The 22,490-nt window shown below is 37.7% G+C and overlaps 1 protein-coding gene across 1 annotated transcript; it reads right to left on the reverse strand.

Moving 5' to 3' along the window:
• Window positions 1-516: 516 nt before the first annotated feature.
• Window positions 517-11,736, reverse strand: LOC124302625 (echinoderm microtubule-associated protein-like CG42247). The gene is made up of 14 exons (XM_046758954.1): window positions 11,399-11,736; window positions 10,942-11,175; window positions 10,134-10,250; window positions 8,855-9,083; window positions 8,266-8,561; window positions 7,698-7,862; window positions 7,217-7,312; window positions 6,965-7,102; window positions 6,255-6,515; window positions 5,773-6,030; window positions 4,828-4,990; window positions 4,486-4,668; window positions 3,524-3,619; window positions 517-2,644 (listed from the first exon to the last, which is right to left on the reverse strand). The coding sequence occupies exons 1-14, from the start codon at window positions 11,417-11,419 to the stop codon at window positions 2,376-2,378; spliced, it is 2,526 nt and encodes an 841-aa protein (XP_046614910.1). The 5' UTR covers window positions 11,420-11,736; the 3' UTR covers window positions 517-2,375.
• Between the last annotated feature and the right edge of the window lie 10,754 nt (window positions 11,737-22,490).

The raw sequence follows: 22,490 nt of genomic DNA on the forward strand, positions 1-22,490 counted from the left end.
AATAAATAAATAAAATAACGCAAAGGAAGAATAATTATTCGTGTATTAATTATATTTACATTTGTAAATGAAATTTAATGTCAAACGAAAACAATTATGAATTGGGATAGCGTATTTATAATCGTGATGCACAATTAGATTATAACGTTGACACTGTAACAGTACCTAAATACGATATTATTATGAGAGTTTTGCCTATTGTTATTATTATTATTATTATTATTATTATTTTTTCTCGTTTCAAAAGTAAAAATAATAGGTGTATATTGAATATAGAAAATTAAGAAAATCCTACGACCTGCAGCAATCTATAATTACGCATTGATTGTATAAAATGATGAAATAATAAACTATTCATTTTAAATTATTTCCTAGGCTCGTTTTAATTCATTTGTATTTTTTAATTATTCTCACCGATATTCCACCGAACTACGATAGTTGTATGAAAAATAAAAAAGGATAGTATGATATAAAAAAAAAAAGTTCTAGAAACTGAAATGTCATTTATTGCGAAGATACAAGACAATTTCGGCTATAATTATTATACGTGGTTATACAAATAGCATGCCAAGTGCAGCTTAGCTGGTTTTTCGTATGTTATAAATTATATTATACCGCGCGTAATTTCATACCGCTCGTTTATACTCCGTATATGTATAACGTGTCTAATTTTAGATCTACGAATCATATGGTGGGTGTTTCAGAATTAAATCTATGACACAGCAGGTCTCTGCGGTGCAGCATATATTAATAATTTTATCGTACATCCTTTTCACCGGCAAAGTTTTCTTTCTTCTCCATTCGATAGTACGTTGATGTCAAAAAAAAAAAAAAAATGCATATAGGTATAAGTATGTGTATTAATAATATTCCGTGAATCATTGTTGTTGAACGTTGTTAAAGATTCTCAATGCTGGCCGTCGTCGTTTTCTTTACCTTTCGTTGTTACGGGAATGTTTTTTGTTTTTTACTGACTGTTGTACGATATGCAAATTCGGCTATAAAATCAAATCAATTTATGACGAAATTATAATGAAGTCCATTAAAATCGCAGTCGCATCATAGCCTTGAAATGTATAATAGGTGGATTTTGATCACGAAGCAACAAGATTTACATACACGACATACACTGTAAATATGTATATGCATATGTTATACGCTTGAAAGTGAATTTTTGGCAGTGATCACCTTGGGCTAACAATTATCTAAGAATTATACCGTATGTGCATGTGTATTGCGTACACACGTGACTAGAATACGTGAATTTTTGAGAACCGTGAAAGAACTGTTTGAAAAATTAATCATATTCTATGTATAATACGTATACGTGTACATGTGTTATAATACTAAGATTTAAAAAATTATTGCATTATCATCATCATCATCATCATTATCGTCATCATCTTGAATAATTCCTGATGTTCATTGAATGAATTATTAAATATTGCGTTATTATATGACTCTGTTCCTCTTTTCATTATAAAGAGAGAAAAGAGGACGACAGAAAAAAAAATTTTTCCACGTTGTCCGGCAACATTTTCATTATCTTTTTTTTTTCAATATTTAACGATGTGTCGTATACTTTCTACATTTGTTATTAAAGGGGATTATGTATACGTTATATAATATTGGTTATACGTATAATATAATCGAGAAGAATTATAATACATAATATTTTACTATGTTAGTATGCATTATATGTTATTATACGAGTCCGATTGAAATTAGTTCAATTATATTATCATGTATTATATAATTACGTCTCAAAGATTTAAATATATACATACAATAATGTATGTATTTATTGAAAATACTTACAACCGTCATCGAAATCGGTTGTACGATTATAGGAATTAAGATAGAATAACAAACTACGACGGAGCGCCTGCACCCCTGTAATCAACTAGCAAACTTTTTTTTTATCAATAGTCAATTACAACTAGAATTACGTATCATTACCATTACTATTGTTATGTATGTAGGTACCTACCTGTTGCTAGTCTAAGACTGATTCGTTCTTCAAATACTTGGTCTATATATTATTACATGTGTGTATATTTATTATTTATTCATCAAATCTCAAAGGCAGCTTTCATTAGTTTCTCTACCTCCACCACCCCCTTGGAAAAAAAAAAAAAACAAAGCAACGAGACAAAGTTAACAAAGTTCGTAATTTTCGATAAAAAAATATCTAAACTCAGATGTCCATTTTTTCTGAAAAATTTACCGAGATAATAAATATAAAAACATATAATTGTTCGTCCAATTTGATTTTTGAAATATTTGATGAATCTACCCTGCTTGAATTCTTTTACAGTAGTAACGACGATAACGGTAATTCATACTATAGGTACGATGGAAATTTGAAAAAATAACTATTCGTCGACCAGTTCCCACAGCATTAGAGCAGCGTCTGTACCGCCGACTGTCACAACGTTTTGATCGTTGTAGAGAAAACGGGCGCAGGCAACCTGCGAGCTGTAAACCTTTTCCTCGATGTACTCGGCCTTCGAACTGGTGCAAGGATACCGGAAAAGCCTCAGATAACCCTCGGCGTCCCCGGAAACGAGCATGTCGTGGGCTGCCGAACGACTCGAGGTCGACAAGACGGTGTTCAAAGGGTAGTAACGATTGTTCCACATACCTACGAATCCGTCGAAGGACAACTCGTTACGAGTGTGGAATAGCTACGAGAGTTCTGAATATAGATTCCGTCACCGTTACTTTGCTTGGCTTTATTTTTCTCGATAAGGATCGAAAGTATGGTAAAGTAGGGCAAATTGTCGGCAAGGCAGAGCAAATTGTCGGTAAGGTAGGGCAAATTATCGGCAAGTTTGGCCAACGAAATGATCCGATGACCGGTAAGAATACAGCTTAATTACCCGCCTTAATTAGATTAGGATATAGTCTAAGTCAATTAGAGCAGGGATATCCTCCCCACTCTTCTAAAAAAAAAAAAAAGGTTTATGTCTTAGCCAAGTGAAGCGTATTTCAGCACTTCAATAGTTATTCTAATCTTTCTCACGATAAATTGAATTTCAACTTTGAATGATCGTCGCTTTGCGAAGCGAAGGAGAAAAAAAAATCCGGATCATGATAAAAAAAGTTGTCTATTCAAGAATACTGTTGCCAAATTTCAAGTTTATCAAACCGGTTCTTAACATTTTTGAGATATCACGAGCAAACCAAAAAATGACCTCGAGCTAAATGGTCGACGTTATTGTTAATAACAATTTTTCCCAAAATTTAATTGCGAAACAAAAATTCTGAATATAGCCCGATCTACGTACTTTTGAATGAAACAAAATCCAATCTAATCGACAAATTGTTGTTGAGAGATAAATTCCCAAAATTTACTCACTTTTTCATTCCTCTACTCTGGTTATACCCTTATGAATTTTACATTTCCGCATCGATGGTTTTATTTTTTTTTTTTTACTTAACTGATTAATCGCGCAGTTCTATGGAACGAGGTGAGTAGAAAATAAAATTTGGTTATCGTTATTGTACGTTATATACTTGCCAGAAACCATGTAGCCGACCATGCAGTTGTAAGTGTACCATTTGACATCCTTCATTACCAGTGGACTCTTTTCCGACGACAAGGCCTTCACGTCCCCTGGGGCGATTACGTTGAAATAAAACAGAAGAAGAAAAAGAAAACAACAATCAAATCAACAGTCATTTTGATTCGATGCAGTTTATAAATCTAGATATCAGGTAGGTGAGGCATCTCCAATGAAACTTCATTGTATGTGATGAAAGAACAATAAAATCCTTACGAATTTCAAATCATTTTAACTAACGTTCTGAAATTACTATCAATGATACGTGTGCGTTTATGTGTTTGTATTAGGGTGTTTCGAAAAAAAATAATTTACGTTTTTTCAACATGGTACCCCCTAAAAAATTTGTTTAGGTTGAAAGAGAAATTCCTGTTAAGAGCTCGATCATTGCGCTTAGTTGATATTCCTGCACTATTACACATTATTTTAAATTTATTCATTATAGTGGATAAAATTTTTTTTCTGTCACTTACTTCAATCATAGTATTAATTTATGCCACAAAAAAGACCCAGACTTGTGATATTAAGTCTCCGTTTTTTCATTATTAATTCAATATCATAAAATAGTTACAATTTAATATGGAATTTTAATTTAGAAGAATAATATGCCCGGTTGATATATTCCTGTGTTATGCATCGTGATCTTTGGGTTGAACATAAATATCAGGAAAGAAATAATAATTCAAGTGCTACAACGTGTTTCTTCAAAAAAAAATGTGAAAGATCAAACGAGCGCTAACTTCCACACAAAGTTAACCGCTCATCTCTTCACAGAATCTTTCTTTTATAACCTAAACAAACTTATGAGGGTGTGTCACGGTGGAAAATCGTAAATTATTTTCTTCCGAAACACTCTAGTGTGGTGTATATCGGAGCTTTTTTTTCCATCTGAGTTTTTCTTATACCACAAGTCACTCACAAAACACGAGATCGTAATCCTGCGTGACAGTCTGAAGAAATCTGCTGTCCGAGCTCCAGTCGAGTTGAACGAGGGGCTGAGCTCCCCTGATCTTGTTGCTTTTTTTATACGAAAAACCGTCCCTCGAAACCCTGAAGAGATATACGCTGCCGTTCTGGGATCCCAAGGCGATAATTTCACCGGCTGTAGTAATAATAACAACAACATCAACAATAAATAACATCCATAACTATTGGCCAACGGTGGATTAGGAGGGGGGGGAAGGGGGGGAGGGGGGTATTTTCACCCCCTCCAGCTTTTCGGTAGAACTCGGTAGAGTTCAAGGGTCGCAAATCGTCTTACTCGGGTTGTAGCCGATGCAGGAAAGCGGCGATCCGCATACTCGCAACGTCGCCACAGCCGCTCCCGTGTCTGCGGCCAAAACGAGAAGATGACCCTCCGACGAACCCGCCGCCAAAGCAACACCGAACGGGTGAAAAGCGATGCTGATGCACTCGAAACCGACCTGAAATATACCCTCGTAAATTCGTGGATCAGTTGATTTTCTTTTCTTTTTTTTTTTTTAAACAATGTCTGCGGTGCGGTTACCCTTCTCATACAATTTATTCCAAGGTTTTTCTGAATTACTCTGCAGATCATGGAAGTATATGGCAAATTTCTTTTACAATTCTCTATAAAAATTCACCAATTTCTAAACTTATTATTATTATTATTATTATTATTATTATTATTATTATTATGCATTGTCGCTTGAAGGAACTCAGGTCTTAAAAATAGTCTGTAAATAACCGGCGGTATTTTCCTTCAGAATATAAAATTACGCGGAAATGCTTGAAACGTATAACAATGATATATATATATTGTAATAAGAATTGCCTTTTATTTTGACAAGTAAATCGGATAACTTTAAGAGAGACTTTCGGAGAAAAACGGTTTCAGAGGAATCTCGAAATTTGTGTTCTTGAAAAAAAAAGCACAGGTCGTCTGAATGCGGGTTAACCGGAAAGTTCCAGCATTTCTGTTTTTTTTTTTTGTACAGAAGTGTGCCCTCAAGCCGAAATATGGAGAATTTTTTTGTATTCTTTTTTGAAATCCGATAACGGGTTGTACTAATTTTTGCGCCAAATTTTGACAATCAAACGGTCTATTGAAGAAAATTCTTTTCCTTGTGGAGAGCTGGTATAACTTTTTGGATGAAATATGATTTTGTGGAAAATTGTAAAAAAAATCGCTCTTTTATTAGAAGCGCTTCCAGAAGGAGGACAAAAAATAAGAAGAAGATCGCACCTGCGTCGTCCAGAGGAGTTTGTGTCGTCGCCACAAAGCGATGTTCTTGTCGTGTCCGGCGGTTGCGAAAACCTCGTCATCGGGGTGAACGGCGAGTCCCCAAAGTTGCCTACCGTGACCGAAAACCACCTGATTGAACCTGCGTTGCAACGATCCTTCGAGAATGTTGTTCCTAGTGGTCCCGACGTATATATTTCCGTCATTCCGCCCCGGACGTTGGGGATAAATACTTCGCACGCCGCCCGCAGCCTCGGGCAACTAAAAAATTAGGGGGATGATTTTAAAGTTGGGTAATTTTTTGTCGGGACTAGAACTTGGGATTTTTCCGTACAATATTACAGATATAAAAAATCTAATTTTGTTGGAGCTTTTTGCGATGTTCACTTCGAGTCAAGCTGCGATCTTGAATTTTACAATTTAGGGGTTGAAAATCGAGATCGCGTTGAATATCTGTTCAAAGATTCGATTATCTTTCGTTTCACCTTCGTGTCGGTTATGCGCTTGTAGTTTTGGAGCGAGTCCCAAGCCGCGATTTTTCGGTCCTTTTCACCCCCGGATAAAAGGGTACCTTCGGAGAGCATAACCAGGGAGCTGATACCCTTGTTGTGGGCCTCGAACTCCATTCTTACGAAATATGCACCGTCGGCGTCGACCGAATAGATCGTTATGAAACCGTCGCTGTCTGCCGTCACGACGTCGCCGTCCTGTTCAAACTGGATGCTCGTCACGTGCGTCCGTGAAGGCTGGATCGAAATTAAAAAAAAAAGAAAAAAACAAAATAACAAGCAAATGAAATGGATAATTATTCATATTATCATTTCTAGGGAATTTTTTTTCTTCAAATGCGGGAGGCCGATAATTATCTCCGAACGTGCAGTTCTTTGAAATGCGTTCTTGTGCACATTTTTTTTTTTTTGAGGCGACTCGGAGGAATTTTGTTTTTTCAATGGTTGATTTCGGAACAATTGATAAAAAAGAAATCAAGGCTATAAGATTGTTACTTCAATTTTTACAAAATTTAATCGAATCTGTTATTTCGGGAAATCACGACAATATATTTTTATTTTTTTTTAATTGTATAAGCAAAACGATTTCGAAAAAAAAAATCGGCAATTCTATAACAAGCGTTTTTCAAAGATAAGGATTCAATTTACAATAAGTTGGTATACATCAATGGTAAATTAACGATTACCGGTTTTATGATGTCCGTTCTTTCGAAAAATCCGTCCTTACGACGATTCCAGAATGTCAAATGACCTCGGCCGTGTGTTATCAGTAGATTATCGTCGAGAGGATGAAACGCGGCTCCGGTGAGATCCTCCTGAAGAGTCTGCAATGATCGTAACGACATTAAATCCTTGCCGATTCGTTATATGCCATAAACTTTCGGTGCAGCGAAATTTCTGGGAAATTTGTTGAAAAATTTTGAAACAACGATACTGACTGCAACTTTTCCCAGCAAGTGACCCCACTGCCATTGCCAAACCGACAGGATAGCCTCTCTCCCCGAGTCGACGGCCAACACGTAGCTTCCACCGTTCTGGAATTGAATATTGCGATCGATTTGGTTGGGGAAATATTCTTGTGCAATAAGTGCAACAAAAAAAAAAAAAAAAAAAAAAAAAAAAACGGGAATTATTCGTAAACTTTGCTTGCTTGCAATTTTTGAACCGATAGAAACTCGGAAATTCGTTTTTCCAAACCACATTTTTGTACGCAAGGTTAGCAATTTTTAAAACTCTGAAGAAGGAATTTTTTGCCTCTGATTGAATAACGATCGAAATAAGAAACTTTGGTTTATTTTCTTTTTCGTTTTTTTTTTTTTGTTTTTTATTGCGTTAAAACAAATTCTGCAATAGATATGTGATTCGGGATGGTGAAAATTTGGAAAACTTGTCGGATTGTCATTTTTTGGCTTGTCTCACCAGCTGCGAAAAGGCAAGAGCGGCAACTCCCAGCTGAAATTCTGACATCCCGAAAATGTAGAGGGTGAGAAGAGTATCCGTTGACCAAATTCTGACGTGGGGTTGAGCTTTCCTGTGTCTCCCAGCCTTCTGACCCGACGCCACAAGCTCACGACTAGGATGAATCTGAACAACGAATGATTAACCCTCGATTGCAACAATCGATTCGATACAAAAAGAGTATATATATATATATGCATATGTATATGACGGTGTGCCAAACCAAAAATTAATTTTTTTTCACCAAACGTGTATCGAACTTTCGGACTTTTTCCTTTTGGAACACCCTGATACAGGTATATACTCAAATTTTATTTCGGTTTAGCTTCAAACATCCAAACAAATAAATGAAACATATTTCTTTTGATTTTTATCGATAAAAACGATGACTTATCGTGGTTAAATAAACTCTGAACGCGGTTTCCTCGTGTGAAATAAAACAAGCTATGCTTTTCTCGAATCGGGTGATTTCTCTGGCACCAAATTGACATTGTTCGATTAATCTTCTTCGCCCCTCATCGATACGCACCTCCATGCAAGTGATGTCTTCCGTGTGCCCGACGTAATGCCTCTGAGCGTTTTCCTCCCTGTCGTAAAGAACGGCGACGGCGGCAACGTAGTAGAGAAGTTCGCCACTCGGTAATACCCAGAGATTTTTCCGCGTATCGGTGCCTCTGTAACCGTATACCCATTCGAGCTGGAGCTTTTTTTCCGGCGGCGAGTTGTCGACGGGCGGAAGAAGCGACGGGGGATAAAACGACCGGCGCAACCCCCTGATTGTAACCCTCGTAGGCTCTTCCCTGAGCACTTCGACCACGCTGTAATCTGCCCGAAACAAGAAACGTTACTCGTTATTTGATGAAAATTAAACAATTTTTTTTGTCGAACACTAGAACCGAAAGAAAAAAAGCAAAAACAAACAAACGTATTTCCTCGACGCAATCGACCGTAAAAAATTCATTCCAATGCAATACGATAGTTGGAAAAAAAATTTCTTTTCCTTTTCCAATTTTTGAGAAAAAAGTGTAAATTTCTCCGTTTTCTGTTAGTTTTATTTTGTTGGTCACTCTGTTCGAAACCTTTTATCCTTTCACCGTCTTCGCTTTTCGGTTTCTCACCGTTCACTCGGACGACTTCCGCTTCCGGCGCGTAAAGGGCCCGCGGCCTGCTTTTGCTTCGGGCCCGTCGCTGACGGCTCAAGTCTTCGACGACCGTAGGAGGGCCCCGAGACCTCGATCTTCGAGCTGGAGAAGCTGCGATTGCGACTGACTGAACACCCGTCCCACCGCCGAGGTAAAACGTGTCGACGTCGGCGAATTCGTTTCGCAACTGAGAGAAGCTTCGCACCTGCGGTGAAAATGTTTTGAAAAAAAATATTAAACATCGAGACGAAAAGGTGTTGAAAATTGAAGTAAAAATCATCACGATTGATTCTTATTTCATTTGACTCCAGTTTATTTATTTATTTTTTTTTTTTGCCTTCCGATGTACGTATCATTTTTTATAAAATTTCGATATTTTATATTGAAAGATGACGAATTTTTGAATTTTTTAACAAGTTTCGTTTCACATCTGCGTTGTATGACGTTATACGTATAACGTAAAATTTTTCTGAATTATAAAATTGAATGGATATACGTCATTTTATTGTAGATAATAATGAGAATTTAACACAGTGTTTTTTTTATTACTATACCTACATTATTTCGAGTAGTTAATCCGAATTCACGTATATTTGTGCAATAAGGCACATTGTTTATAGTCAGTTTATACAGAGTAGGAATGAGGAGGGAGTGGAGGCAATCGGGTTTGTTTTTTATTAGCACGAATAAACAATAACCCATCAGCGTCACACGAGACATTCTATCCATGAAAGTAGTTAATATCGATTCGTTATACCTATACGTTAGGTATATTACACCTGAAAATCACTCGGTGTGTAAAAAGATGGACTGATAAAAAAAAAAAATAAAAAAAAAGCAATTACACAGCCGCAGAAATTATGCCCAACTAGCATCACGATCAGCCTTGTAACTAAGCGATAAAAAGAAAGAAAGAGAAAAAAAAACTGTAAAAGAAACAAAGAAAAGAAAATCAGCCCTGCGATATGATAGGTATCTTAGGATATTATAATATCGTTGTGGAATTAACCGTGCGAAGAAATTGGGTGGCGTGTTTTTAAAACTTGTAGTATAACCTTAACCGCAATCTGCACGCGGCGCCGTGCTAGGGTAAAGAAATTAGATCAGGGGGGGGGGGGGGGGGGGATCGAGAAATTGCGTGAAAGGGAAATAATTTCTCCCTCCTTACCACCCTCACTCCTCTTAAGCCGTTTTGCACGAATAATTATGTCGGTACAGAGAGAGAGAGAGAGAGAGAGAAAGAAAAACAACTCACCTCCAAACCCGTGACGGTGAACATCCGTTTGGCCCCGTTCATTTTGAGTACCTGACCCAAATCCTCTAGGACCTCTTCGAAGGGTTGCGAGGTCCTCAAATTCAGCAGTACTCGACACTGCGATATTTTGATGGAATAGTTACATATATATATATACATACACAGAGTTTCAAGGGATGAACGAATTATAAAGAAAAGAATAGCTAGTTGAAAAATAGCTCGAATTAAGACGAACGTAAGGTGATATTATAATATCCCCAAAAACTATTTTCTCAAATTCTTGATCGCAATGCATCACAGCCTGTCTGTGTTACTCGAATTTGCAAGTGCTGATCAGTTGGAAAAAAATTCGATTTTTCTCTTACTTTTAAAGCGTTTCGATTCAAACGGTGCAAAAAAGGTTAGAATCGGTGCGTTTCTATTATTCGGATACGCCCGGTGTTTACAAGTAAGCACTTCAGTATGTCGAGTTGCCTATCAGTTAGGGTAAGAAATATCGGTAAAGCAGATCTGCCGATTCGAAATCACTTTAACGCAACTCCGAAACGCGCTTTTACCGATCGTTTCAGTATATTTTACAATGAACGAAGCAACTGCTTGTCCAAATTCACACAACTTGGCAAAACGGGTACTTCCGACTCACTCGCTATGACTTTAAACGCGCTGCCTACCGATAACTGGGTAGGTATGTATTACCGATATTTCTTCTCCTCGGTGATAGGCAACCCGACCCACCGAGTCGCTTACTCGACAACACGGGATACAAAGGTCGAGAAGACGCCGGCGCCGGCTAGTTTCAAGCACCTACCTGGACGGTGTGATCGAGGTTATTGACGATCCTTATGACTCGGCCCGAGGAGGGTTTTCCACCCCCTGGCGGGGGTGCCTCGTCGCTGATGGACGCCTTGCGGCTGAGGCTTCCGACCGCCGGAGGTCGGCTCCATCCGGTTCCTCCGCCTCTTCCAGCCGTCGCCGCCCCTCCACCCCCGCCCCCGCCGGGCGTCGCGTACCACGTGTTACTCTTCTTGCCGTAGCTCGCCGGCTGCAGGAGAACGAGAAAGCGTGAGGTAAGCCACGAAAAAAAAAAAAACAATTAAGGAAACGAAAACAATTTTCTCGTTCGTGAGTAATGATGAAAAAAAAAAAAAAAAAAAACTACAACAACAACAACAACAATAATAATAACAATAATACACAGGTATAAGTTTTTATATTTAGTTGTGGCGCGGTTAGACGACCTGCAACATATCAACGGTTTGCGATACCACTTCGAAGGAGACGCTCATCAACACCAGGAAACTCTCGAGACTTTCTTCCTCCTCGTAATACGTAGAATAAGAGGACGAAGACGAGTAATAGGCCGAGTTGGAGGACGAGCAGGAGGACGAGCTGCGGCTCGGATGATCCACGTCTGTCAGACTTAATCCCAACACTTGCCGCGGCTCTCCCGGAGAGAACGAGGAACTTGATGGATCAATGATGAACGAGGTGAGAAAACACGTAGCTTCGAGATAGTGAGTAAATCGTTTGCACAGGGTTTGAAATCGGATTTTCAGGCGGATCGGTGTAATCGCAGTCAGAAAGTGATGGGCAGAGAGAAGGAGAGAAAAAGATAGATAGATGGATAGATAGATAGATAGAGAGAGATAGAGAGAGAGAGAGAGAGAGAGAGAGAGAGAGAGAGAGAGAGAGAGATACAGCCGGAGAAAAAAACTGTGTGTGTGTGAAATATGAAGAGAGAGAGAAAGAAAGTGGAAAATAGAGAGTGTGTATAAAAACTGCACAAGCCAGCGTCTGCGTTTGAAAGGGGTGCAGAAAATCAGCGATGCGTTTGATATACTGAGAATTATACCTGACTGTGGTATATGTATATTGTATATATATATATACACCTATGCCTGTATCCTTACGCGTATAAACACATTGTGTATACGTATATATATATATGTATATCGTGTATAACAATTAACCCGCGCTAGGGAAATACTGGGATTTTGTATATAATTTTATAGCGATAATATATCTACACGTATAAAGATGTATAATATTATACGACAAAAAGTTCAATCGTTCGAAGCACCGACGATCACGTCGCGATAAAACGTGAGAAAGAAAACGGTAAATAAAATCACTGAAACGATGAATAATTGATCGAGAGAGAATCGAGAAAAAGGAAAAAAAAGCCGAAAGGGGTCGGAGGGGGCGGGGGGATTTTTTTTTACAACAAATAATACAGCTTCCGACGAATCGTTTGTAATTCACACCATAAGAACACCGCGTTGGCCCGAAACCGAATTACACACGCATATATATATATTATATGTATACGTATATATGTTCATATGTTATGTGGGTAGAAAAACGATACGTGGACTCTGCACGTGCTACGGTGTTCGAGGTTCGTGTTGTACTGAAGGACTGCGAACCGGACTCGAACCCCCAGAGATGCGGATGTTCCACCCCGCCAACCCCCGCCAACCCCCGCCAAGGCCGAACCTCCCCCCCCCCCTCCCCCCTCCCACCATTCGCGTAATGCATGCTAATCAAAAAACAGCTCTCTTTGTCTCCGAGCCTCCCTTCCTCTCTCTAATAGGACTCTCGTTTAAAAATTTCATTTCGTTTCATTTTTTTTTCGCTTTTGTCGCAATCTTTATTTTTATTTATTTTTTTTTGCCCTTTCGACAACTCCGAAAGTCAATTCGCGCGTCGACGAATTGTGCGAAAAGATATTTCCTCGACAAACGACCAAACCGTGTAATACATTTTTCTGTCTTTCTTACGTACCTCTTATTTTTTATACCCTTTTATACCCATCTTCTTGCGCTTCTTGCGGATTGGAAAGTTCGCGTTACCCGTTTCTCAAATTTATCACGAATCGCGGTGTTAAATCGCCGTTTCAACGTCAATTATCGGATGACGGGTTATAAATTTTGATACATCAGAAAGTGGCAGGCTATAACGGGATCGTAAATTCACCGATTTCTCATATTACTTCCGGCGCCAACGGCTCGGCGTTTTACTAACAAGCGCAAAGTGCTGGTTAAATCTTGGTAATGGACAGCGGTTATATGATCCGGGCTTAGAGTTTTAGGGGAACGGTCTGTGCCAATCCTTTTGCCCGACGAACCCGATGATGAACGTAGTAATCGGATGAAAAAATAAACGGCAATGTTTAATCTAAGAAAAAACAGGAACCGATCGCGTTACTTCATTTATTTTCTTCATTGTTCTTCTTTCGTTTCAGACTGATGTTCGATGTCAAAAAAAAAAAAAAAAGTCAACACCGATTCTCAAAGATCGCTTTACGCGAAACATAAAATAAAAATACTATATTTATTATGTTGTATTATTCTTCAAGTTTCGTGCGTTAAGATTGCAGCTAAGAATTTCATGACCGGGGAAAAATTACGTCTGGTTTAATACGGTGACAGAAAAAAAAAAAGAAGAAAAGACAGATAGAGAGAAGAATAAGAGAAAACGAAAAAAAAAAAAATTTGCCGAAGGAACGAAAAATGGACATCGATTGTAACTTTCGGTTTTGAAAATATCGTTGTTTAATCAAAGGAAAGATCCTTGCAGGTACGTCATAAAATATCACGAATCCGTTGCGCGGGTGCAGCAATTATTTTGAAAAGGCAATTTCTGAGTGATTTAAAACTGAAATCGAATAATATCAGAATCGTTTCTCAAGGCGGTAAAGTTATGAATCTTAAACACGCAGCTGGCTGGCGACTTCCAAGGTTGCAGTCGACAAATCCCCGCTACAATACACGTATACAGAGATACTCTGTATAACCACCCCCGACAAACACACACACGCACACATACGTACGTGTAATCGAACATCGCGATTATACACATGCGCATGATGCAGGTATTTGTTATACACGGTACAAAAACAAAAATAAAGCACGAAAACTGGATACAAATTTTGTGTCTCCGTTATTTTCTTTTTTAATATCGTCGATTCTTTTTTGGTAAATGCAACGCGAAATCAGTTTCTGAGGCTTACTATACTTTTTTAGTCAAACAAGGCTTTAACGTCAATTTATCGTTGCACGAGCGTTAAATTTTCGCAACGGTTGCAAGAAAATGTAGCAACAGCGAGCGTAATGAGAAAGAATAGTAACGGATACTAGACTTTCCGGTAACAGCTGGAAAACTAATTTTCATTTTCTACCTAGAACAATATTTTTCGATTGTGTTAAATAATGAAAATAGTTAAGGAATGAACGGTAACCGGAACTAAAAATTTCACTCAGTGTATCCATAGAATTGGAATATATATATAACGAAAGAAATGAAAAGAGAATAAAAACTCGCAAACTTATACGCTAAAAAATACATCAAGATTTAGATTCAAGGTATGAAGCATCCGCAAAAGTTTAAGTAAATTACACAAAATTTTACGGAAAATTAGCTGACCTGAGATCATTTGTTCAAGTTGTCGTATATTTATAATTGCATGTATATATAATAATTCCTCGTGTTTGTAGAGCAAGGGTACTTTATACGTGGGTATAAAGTATCTCGCTGATATAATGGATGGCAATTTTCCATTAAAACTGCACTGCCAGCTCTGCGCTGAGGGGATTCGATTAGCTGCCAAGCGGATCACGGTTCTCCTCCTCGGCTTCGCCTTCGCCTCTTCTTCTCCCCTGTTGCCTTCCTTCCCGCTAACGGGGTTCGGAACCCGCATATGATAATGGCCGTATGAATTAACACAGGGTGAAGGTCAACCCCCCCCACCCCCTTCGACCCCTTCGCCGATCGCCAAACCGCCGAAGGAAAGCGTTACGCCGTTCGAACCCCATCCCCTAAACTCGTTGTAGCGTTTCGGAACGAACGATTAGGTTTGTTGGTTCTTTTTCTTTTTCTCGAGGTTCAGGTTTCGGATACTCTGCAAGGTATTCGAGATTATTCCAAGAGCCAAAGAGAAACGGACTTTCGAAGGTTAATTATTTGTTGATTAAAAATCGATTGTTTTCAACGATTTTACGCGATATGAGATCGTCGTGTATGATTTACGAACGTTTATCGAATTCGTGTAATCGTTGATCGCTGGTTTTAAGATTACTTTTGAAATAGAATAATTGTTGAAGATGTTTGCGGTGGAATTAAAAATAAACAGTTTCAGAAACACTTTACTTTACTTTTTAATTATTCGGACATCGATGAATATTTCATTTTTCAATACTGTGACGATATTGATCGAGGTCAACAAATAACGATAATGTAGAATCGACTGCTGGGAAAGAAGAAAATCTGTTTCGGTAGGTTTGTGGAAAATAGTGCATCCGAATGAATAGATACGAGTAGTCGTGCAGTGAAATCGAATGAATTTAATAGATTTTTAACGATTGTAAAAGATCTAGTTCGTAATTTCAGTATTTTCTATTTTCGTATTTTTGAAAAGATCTCAACAGTTGCACACCGATATGATAATTCGATAGATATTCCATGTACGACTGCCACTAAGCTAAACATAATCGATGCATCGATTAATAGAGTACAAAAAGATAATCGAACACGACTCGATTGAATCGGTAAAAATGAATCATCTAAACGATCATTTCGTATTTTTTTTTTTTTTTTTGAAACGGTGCATTCGGAAACAAAATTTCGTAAATTCCAGAACGTAGTCTTAGTATCGGAAAAGTTTTTTTTGATAATCCAAAGCTTCATTCTAAATATATTTCAACTTTAGGTGAAAATATTCATTTATCCTTCACTTGTTATATGAAATAGATATTTACAAAGTAAGACAGTAATGATAATTGATATTAATTGATATTTTATTGCGTCGTTCGTGAGAGTTGAAAAAAAAAAAAAAAAAAAAAAAACCGAGTCGATCGATTAATCGAGTTTGAAAAATAATCGGTTATATTCTATTAATCAGGAAAAAACAATTGTTCTAATCAAAAATAGATTATTTTTGGTAGTATCATATTTCTTGATGATATTCGACGAAACAAACAAACTCTGGGAGAATAAGCGAAATTCCGGAAGTAATAGAGTCGAAATGAGAATCGTCGAAATCAAGGCAAACAGACGAAGCGTGTAATAACGAGAGGCGATACTTATGATAATGTGGCTTCGCAATATTATGCGTAGCGTTGCAACACTGCTGATGGCGTCTAGTCACGAGTCCCGACACTCGACGTATTTACGTGTCTCATTGTCAGTTTGTACGTGACGTGCCAACATGGAAGAATAATCCCCCCGGCCACCCCAAGTTGATAATTTTGCGACTTTTCTAATTTTTCGCAAATTCGAAATTGTTTCTGGATCTAGCCAAATTTCAAGTTAATCGGACGAATAGATTTTGAGATGAGAGCAATACCGGTTTGATTGGAGAATATAGTTTTGAGAAAAATTCAAAAGAAGAGAAACGGTGTGGAAATTCATGATTTTTTTATTCGTATTCGGAATCAGTAATATATATATATATATATATATATATATATATATATATATATATATATAAATTTTAGAATTTTCGCGGTGATGGAAAAAAAAATATATGCACGTTATTTTGTGATCGCTTTTTCTGTTTGTTATTTTGTAAATAATTTATTCGGTCAAAGCCTTCTTAACCAGAATCTTCATAACTCGGGGTAAATATTTCAAATTTTCAGCTACAACTTGAGAGCGAATCAAATTTCATATATCAGGATATAGAATGTGTGGCAAGAATCGAGATTTTGAAAATTCATTCTGTATCGTTACAGAGGCTCAAGAATGAAGGCTGATTCCCGTCGAAATTCCGAATTTGAATAGTTACGAAAACGCCAAATTCCAAATTTTTTCGTGGCAAAAGTTACAAGCGAAGAAATCAAATTTTCACAAGTTTGAACCGTCGGCTTTCCGATCATCCGAAACTTTGTCGTTTCTCCAAAGTTCGATGTTTTTACTTCAAGTTTCGCCACCAAATAATTCGAAACTAAGCAATTTCCGAACTTTTCAAAATCGGAACTTCACCCGCTCCCCGTTCGGGAGCCTCGAGTCAGGATCCTTGAATAAATTCGCGCAGGCGTCGCGACGCCAGTATTACCGTCGCTGGGTAAATCTCGGAGCTTGCTAAGCCCGCCATTAACGCTAGGGTCACTCCTGGTGCTCAACCCTTGGCCTTTCACCGTATCGCAGCATTGCATTCGGTCGTGCACCTCGAATTTGCATCCCGGCCGTTGCCGCTACTGATCGTTGCGATTTACTAACTAACGCGAGGTTTCCAGATCCAACCGATTGAAAAAATATTCGAACCGTAGTAACGAGAATGACATCGATTTTACTAAAATTTCTCAGTGACTATAAACCTACGTAACAAATCAGATTCTTCTCATTAAAAGTAGTCGAAAAATACGTGATCGTAATTCCAACAATATTCGAACAGTTTCTTAACGACGCCTGTTTCACAGAATTTTTCCAGTCACTGTAACAAATGAAATTTTTCTCAGTGCGGCAATTGCGTTTTTGATGGTAATAATTTTTTTTACATTTCTTATATTTGCATTATCAAAATTTTGTAATATTTATTACCCGTGACGAAAAAAGCCGAGGAAAACGATACGGGAGTCGGTGTTGCATGCCCGACGTAAGAAAAAAGCTCTCGAAATTAAAGTCCGAAACGAGGTGCTTGCAGCCTTTTGTAAGAGGGGTGGTAGGTGGAGGGGAATTGCGAAAGTTTCGCGGAGTATAAGAACAGGCGATAACAGGCAAAAGATGGCCTCGACTTTTATCGCAACGCCGCGTATTGCGGTACCTATTCATTTTCTCACTTTTTTTTTTCATTCTCCTTCTCACTCCTCTGCGAAACATAAACAAATATAGGCCGTGATACGAACGACGGTATTTCCTGAAGCGATTCGTGTGCACGCTCCGATCCGAATTACTTCTCACGCATTTTTACTTCCTATCGAAACTCACACGCGTCGCTGGTTTAACCTCGATCTATTTTTTACATCTACTTAGATTTTGATCCGTTTGGTGGGGAATGTGGTTTTTTCTTATCGTTTTTTTTTTTTTTTTTACTTTCTTTTTATCATCAAGTATTTTTCATTTCTTTTTATACCTCAGCCGCTCCACGGTTATAAATTACGAATTTGATGATGATGAAAAATACGTAACGTGCTTCGTAAGATATGCGCAAGACGAATTTTAATCAGGAACAAAAAGAGAAAGAGAGAGAGAGAGAGAGAGAGAGAGAGCTACGTGCTTGTATTAAACAAAATATTATATCATATTATTATTATTCTTATTACACGTGTGGGAAATTTTTGATTTTATTCAAAAATATTTCTGCAATTGTTCCAACTCTAAAACAATACTTTAGAATTTTTTTAGTTTGTTTTATTTATCTGGTGAACTATTGATAAATATCGAGAGTGATTTTGAAAAGGAACTTTTTTTAAATTCTCAAAAACTGTATTTTCTTATCCAAACGTTTCAAGACCGGGCCCGCGACGAATTGATTTTTCTCTCCAATTTTTTTAACACACTTAATCTTTCCGAGCAACTAAAACATTGTTTAAACGGTTTCGAAATTCCCAAACAAATTGTGGAAATTTTTATTTTTCAATTACAACTTTTTTAAACCCGACCGGTTTCATTACGAAGATGATAAAAAAAGTTGAATTTGTCAAAAAAAAATTGACAAAGGGCGGGTCTTGAAATGTTCTAAGTGAAAAATAAAAGTTTTAAAAAAAATTGACGGTGCTGATAAAAAAGGCAAAGAAGTCAGCCTGGTCTTGAAATGTTTTAAATAGAAAGTACGGTTTTTGTAAATTAAAAAAAAACGTCCTTTTCTTAAATCACTTTCAATATTTTTAAATAACTTAGCAGTTGAACGAAAAATCTGAAAAAATTCAGGATACTGTTTCAGAATTACGACTATTGCAGAAAAAGTTTTCAACAAAATCAGAAATACCGAGGGTCAGAAGCTGGTTAGTTTCGCATGGAATTCCCCGTACATAGTATTAAGGACAAAAATCAAGGCTGCAGATTGTTAAATAATTTCATACATTATTATTGGCACACACTCTTTTTCTTAAATCATCAATATTTGTCGTGAAATAAAACGAATTCTCCATGGACTTGGAAAACTGTTTGAACTTTTCATTCCGCAAACTCGTTTCCTCTTCGCAAACTTCTGCTGTCTGAAAATATTCAACTTTATATAATCGCTTTTCTTTACAGCAGCGTCTAAATGAAGCTTCGAAATCGAATAATCCTCGGATTTAATTCCTTCCCTGTTCGATCATACGCTCGTCACGTGGGGCAAGTTCTAGTTTGAATAATGCAAAAGCACACCGACCTTGAGCACCACCCAGTTTGCTCATTGTCAACCGAGCTGGTAACGAGCAAACACTAAGAGGGAACTCTTCACACCCTGACAAAGCTCCCGCGATTTCATTGATTTTTCATTGGAATCAGGGCAGAGCTTGTAAGCTGTCTAATAACTCGATCCAATTGCTTTTTCGACCGATCGATCATCTTAAGAAGCGTCTCGATTTCGCCTGAGACAAAATTTCTATTCCAAGTTTCTGAACTATTCGTGTCTGTTTCTTTTTCCCTAAATTTGTCGACGTTTTCATCGTCCTTACAGGTTTACAGGTTGTAAACAGCAATGGAACAAGCCGGTTTAAAGGGGCCATCTTTTAGCCAGCCCTCGAACTTTCAGGTTAGATTCGTGATAATCGACCCAAAAAACCTAACAGTATCAATTTCCATTCAAATCCATTCATCCATTCACCAGACATCGTCATTTTTATTTGATTTTTATAATTTTGTTATCGGAATAATTGAAAAAGTACCGAACCGATCAAATCCAAAATCTATTCAGTTCTAAGTTTAGAAAGGCCGCATCGATTGAGACCAAAATCATTGAAATCCTGTAACTCGTTGTCAAGATATCGTCGCACCAAAAAAATTGATCACACAGACGTTCGCCTGAAAGTGATCAAAGGTGATTTCCAAATCTTCAGAACGTGGAGATCTGGCGAAAACTCAACGTCTCATTCTCGGGGTGATTACAATAACTTACTTCTATCTCTGGAAACAGCGAAACGAGAAGTTGAAAAAGAGGAACGAAAAGTACGATGACTTTAGGATCCGCCGAGCGTTGAGCTCAAATGGAAGAAACGCTCCCCTCAAAAATCAAACGTTCAACGCGGCACTCGTAATGATGATAATAATAAAGATAGCAATAACAATTATTACAATAAATGCTAATGCCTGGCATATTATGCAACGCGTGTCCGCTCATAGTCAAAACTCCGCCCTCCACCCTTATTTGACGGTCTTTATATCGAGGTCCGAGCTTTTAATTGCTAAACCAAGGGGTGAAAAGTGTCGCGCTGCTTTACGAATCACTTATCAAGCCGCGGCGCTGTCCGGGTATGAAAAATTAATTACAGTACGAGAAACTGTTTCACGCTGATGCATCGCTCTCCTTGTTATACCGACGCAATTAATGTCTCGTTTACGACTCGAGACTCGGTATGTGGGTTAATTTCATGTAACATTATTATGCCGGTGATTAAAATTCGTACGCGGGAAAAAATGTTCCTGTTTGTTATTTATGTTTTTTTTTTTTACGCTACCCCAAATTTTTTTTTCCCTCACGGACTTCGCTTCGAGAACAATATAATATCTGATCAAAAATGTATCGAAATTATGAATTAAATAATACAACAACTAATTCGTCACCGATAAATCGATGACTAAACATCAAAATAATCCAAAACCAATCTTGTTCTTTGATTTTAATTCTAATAATGCGATTTCCGTCAATGTTTGAAAAAATTTACAACAAACTTTTGCTTCTTTTTACCAAAGCGAGTAAATAATTTCAGTAAATTTCGTTCTCTCCTTAGATTCAAGGTAAAAAAAAAAAGAAACGAATAGAAAAATTACTTTTGACGTGAGCTTATTAAAATCGTTTCATAGCTGCATATTTTTCGCGCAGCATGAAAACGACGCATTTAATTTCTCCTTTTCATTTCTCTTTTTACACTAATTAGGTATAAAAGTGCTGTTCGTATTTCTATGCAAATTTCCCGAAGCCGATTCGCCCCTCTTTTTACGCCACTTTCGTTCCGCCGATCCTCCACTTTTCTTCTCCACCTTTTTTACTCACGTTATGTTTTATTTTCCTTCAGGGTTTCGTCGCGCACACGCATATCGCATGCTTCCCTCACTCTGGCACAAATCTCACGTATCTAAGTATGTTACCTTACAAGGATACATGTATTATAACTCGGGATGCAAATGATTCGATTTGAAAAAAAAAGAAAAAAAAAAAAAAAACTCCACAATGCAGAGCCTGGTCACGGTTCTTTTCCTATCGCGTTTCATCCCGTTCCAGAAACGCTTAATCGTTCTCGCATTTCATTTGAATTTATATATCCTCAACATTAACACAACCGAGGTTCCTGACCACCTTAACGACATCAACCGCGATACTTCAACGGCTCGTTTGTAAACCCGTTTCCTCAATTTTTTCGGTCACGTATTTTTTCCCTTCCATAATCAACGATTTTTACCTTAAGAATATTTTGCTTTCGTTCGTTTCGTGCGAAGACTTGAGAAGGGAAAGTGGAAGGATAAACGTAAGCAGCAATGTTTAGTTTTTTTTTCACAATTTCAATTTTTATCAAGATTCTTTCAAAAATTCTCAAATAAGTTACGAATTTTTAAAAAATTTCATCCAAAACTGTGCATGCAAAGCAGTTTTCTCGGTATATTAAGAAAAAAAAATAAATTCCCCATCTTTCAAGTTTTAGAAACCAATTTTTTCTCACGAATCTGTTGTGAGGAAAATTTCAGTTTTATCAGTACTTCGTACCGCGAAAATCTCCACCGTGTTATTCAAACTCCGATTTGCATATTTTACTTTGTTTGTAACACATAATTTTCGTACACGGTTTAATCTATTTCGGAGATTACGATCGAGTACCTTATACATCATAATACGCAACGAGAAATCGGGGGTAAAACCGCCGAGAATAAGGGTAAGGGAAAACCCTGCGTGCAGTTTCGCTGTCGCTGATTAGTATAAAGTTGGAACTGTTTGAGGTAGGAGGAGCGACGAGTTCTCGACCATTGCTATTTTTGCACAAGTCGCGGCCTACATCTCGCCGTAGGCCGTCCCAAATACATCCCATAACGCCCTTCTTCCCCATCACGCGATCCACATTTTATTACGTCTGGCAAACCTCGCCGCGACAATCTTGCCGCATTGTCGTTACGTTTCCGGTGCAAAAGCTTCGGGCCAGAGATCTTCGAAAAGAAGACGCTAGGATTGATCGAAAGTTGTGATTCTAGTTTTTCGTGGCGAAACTTGAAGTGAAGAAATAA

This window comes from Neodiprion virginianus, chromosome 4 (genome assembly GCF_021901495.1).
Source record: "Neodiprion virginianus isolate iyNeoVirg1 chromosome 4, iyNeoVirg1.1, whole genome shotgun sequence".
Taxonomy (NCBI): Eukaryota; Metazoa; Arthropoda; class Insecta; order Hymenoptera; family Diprionidae; genus Neodiprion; species Neodiprion virginianus.

Coding starts and splice junctions, on each gene's coding strand:
- LOC124302625 (XM_046758954.1), bottom strand. CDS start 11,419: ATGAGCGTCTCCTTCGAAGTG. Junction 7,103..7,216: donor ACTTGCTGGGAAAAGTTGCA/GTCAGTATCGTT, acceptor CGATCATTGCAG/ACTCTTCAGGAGGATCTCAC. Junction 6,031..6,254: donor AGCGCATAACCGACACGAAG/GTGAAACGAAAG, acceptor CTAATTTTTTAG/TTGCCCGAGGCTGCGGGCGG.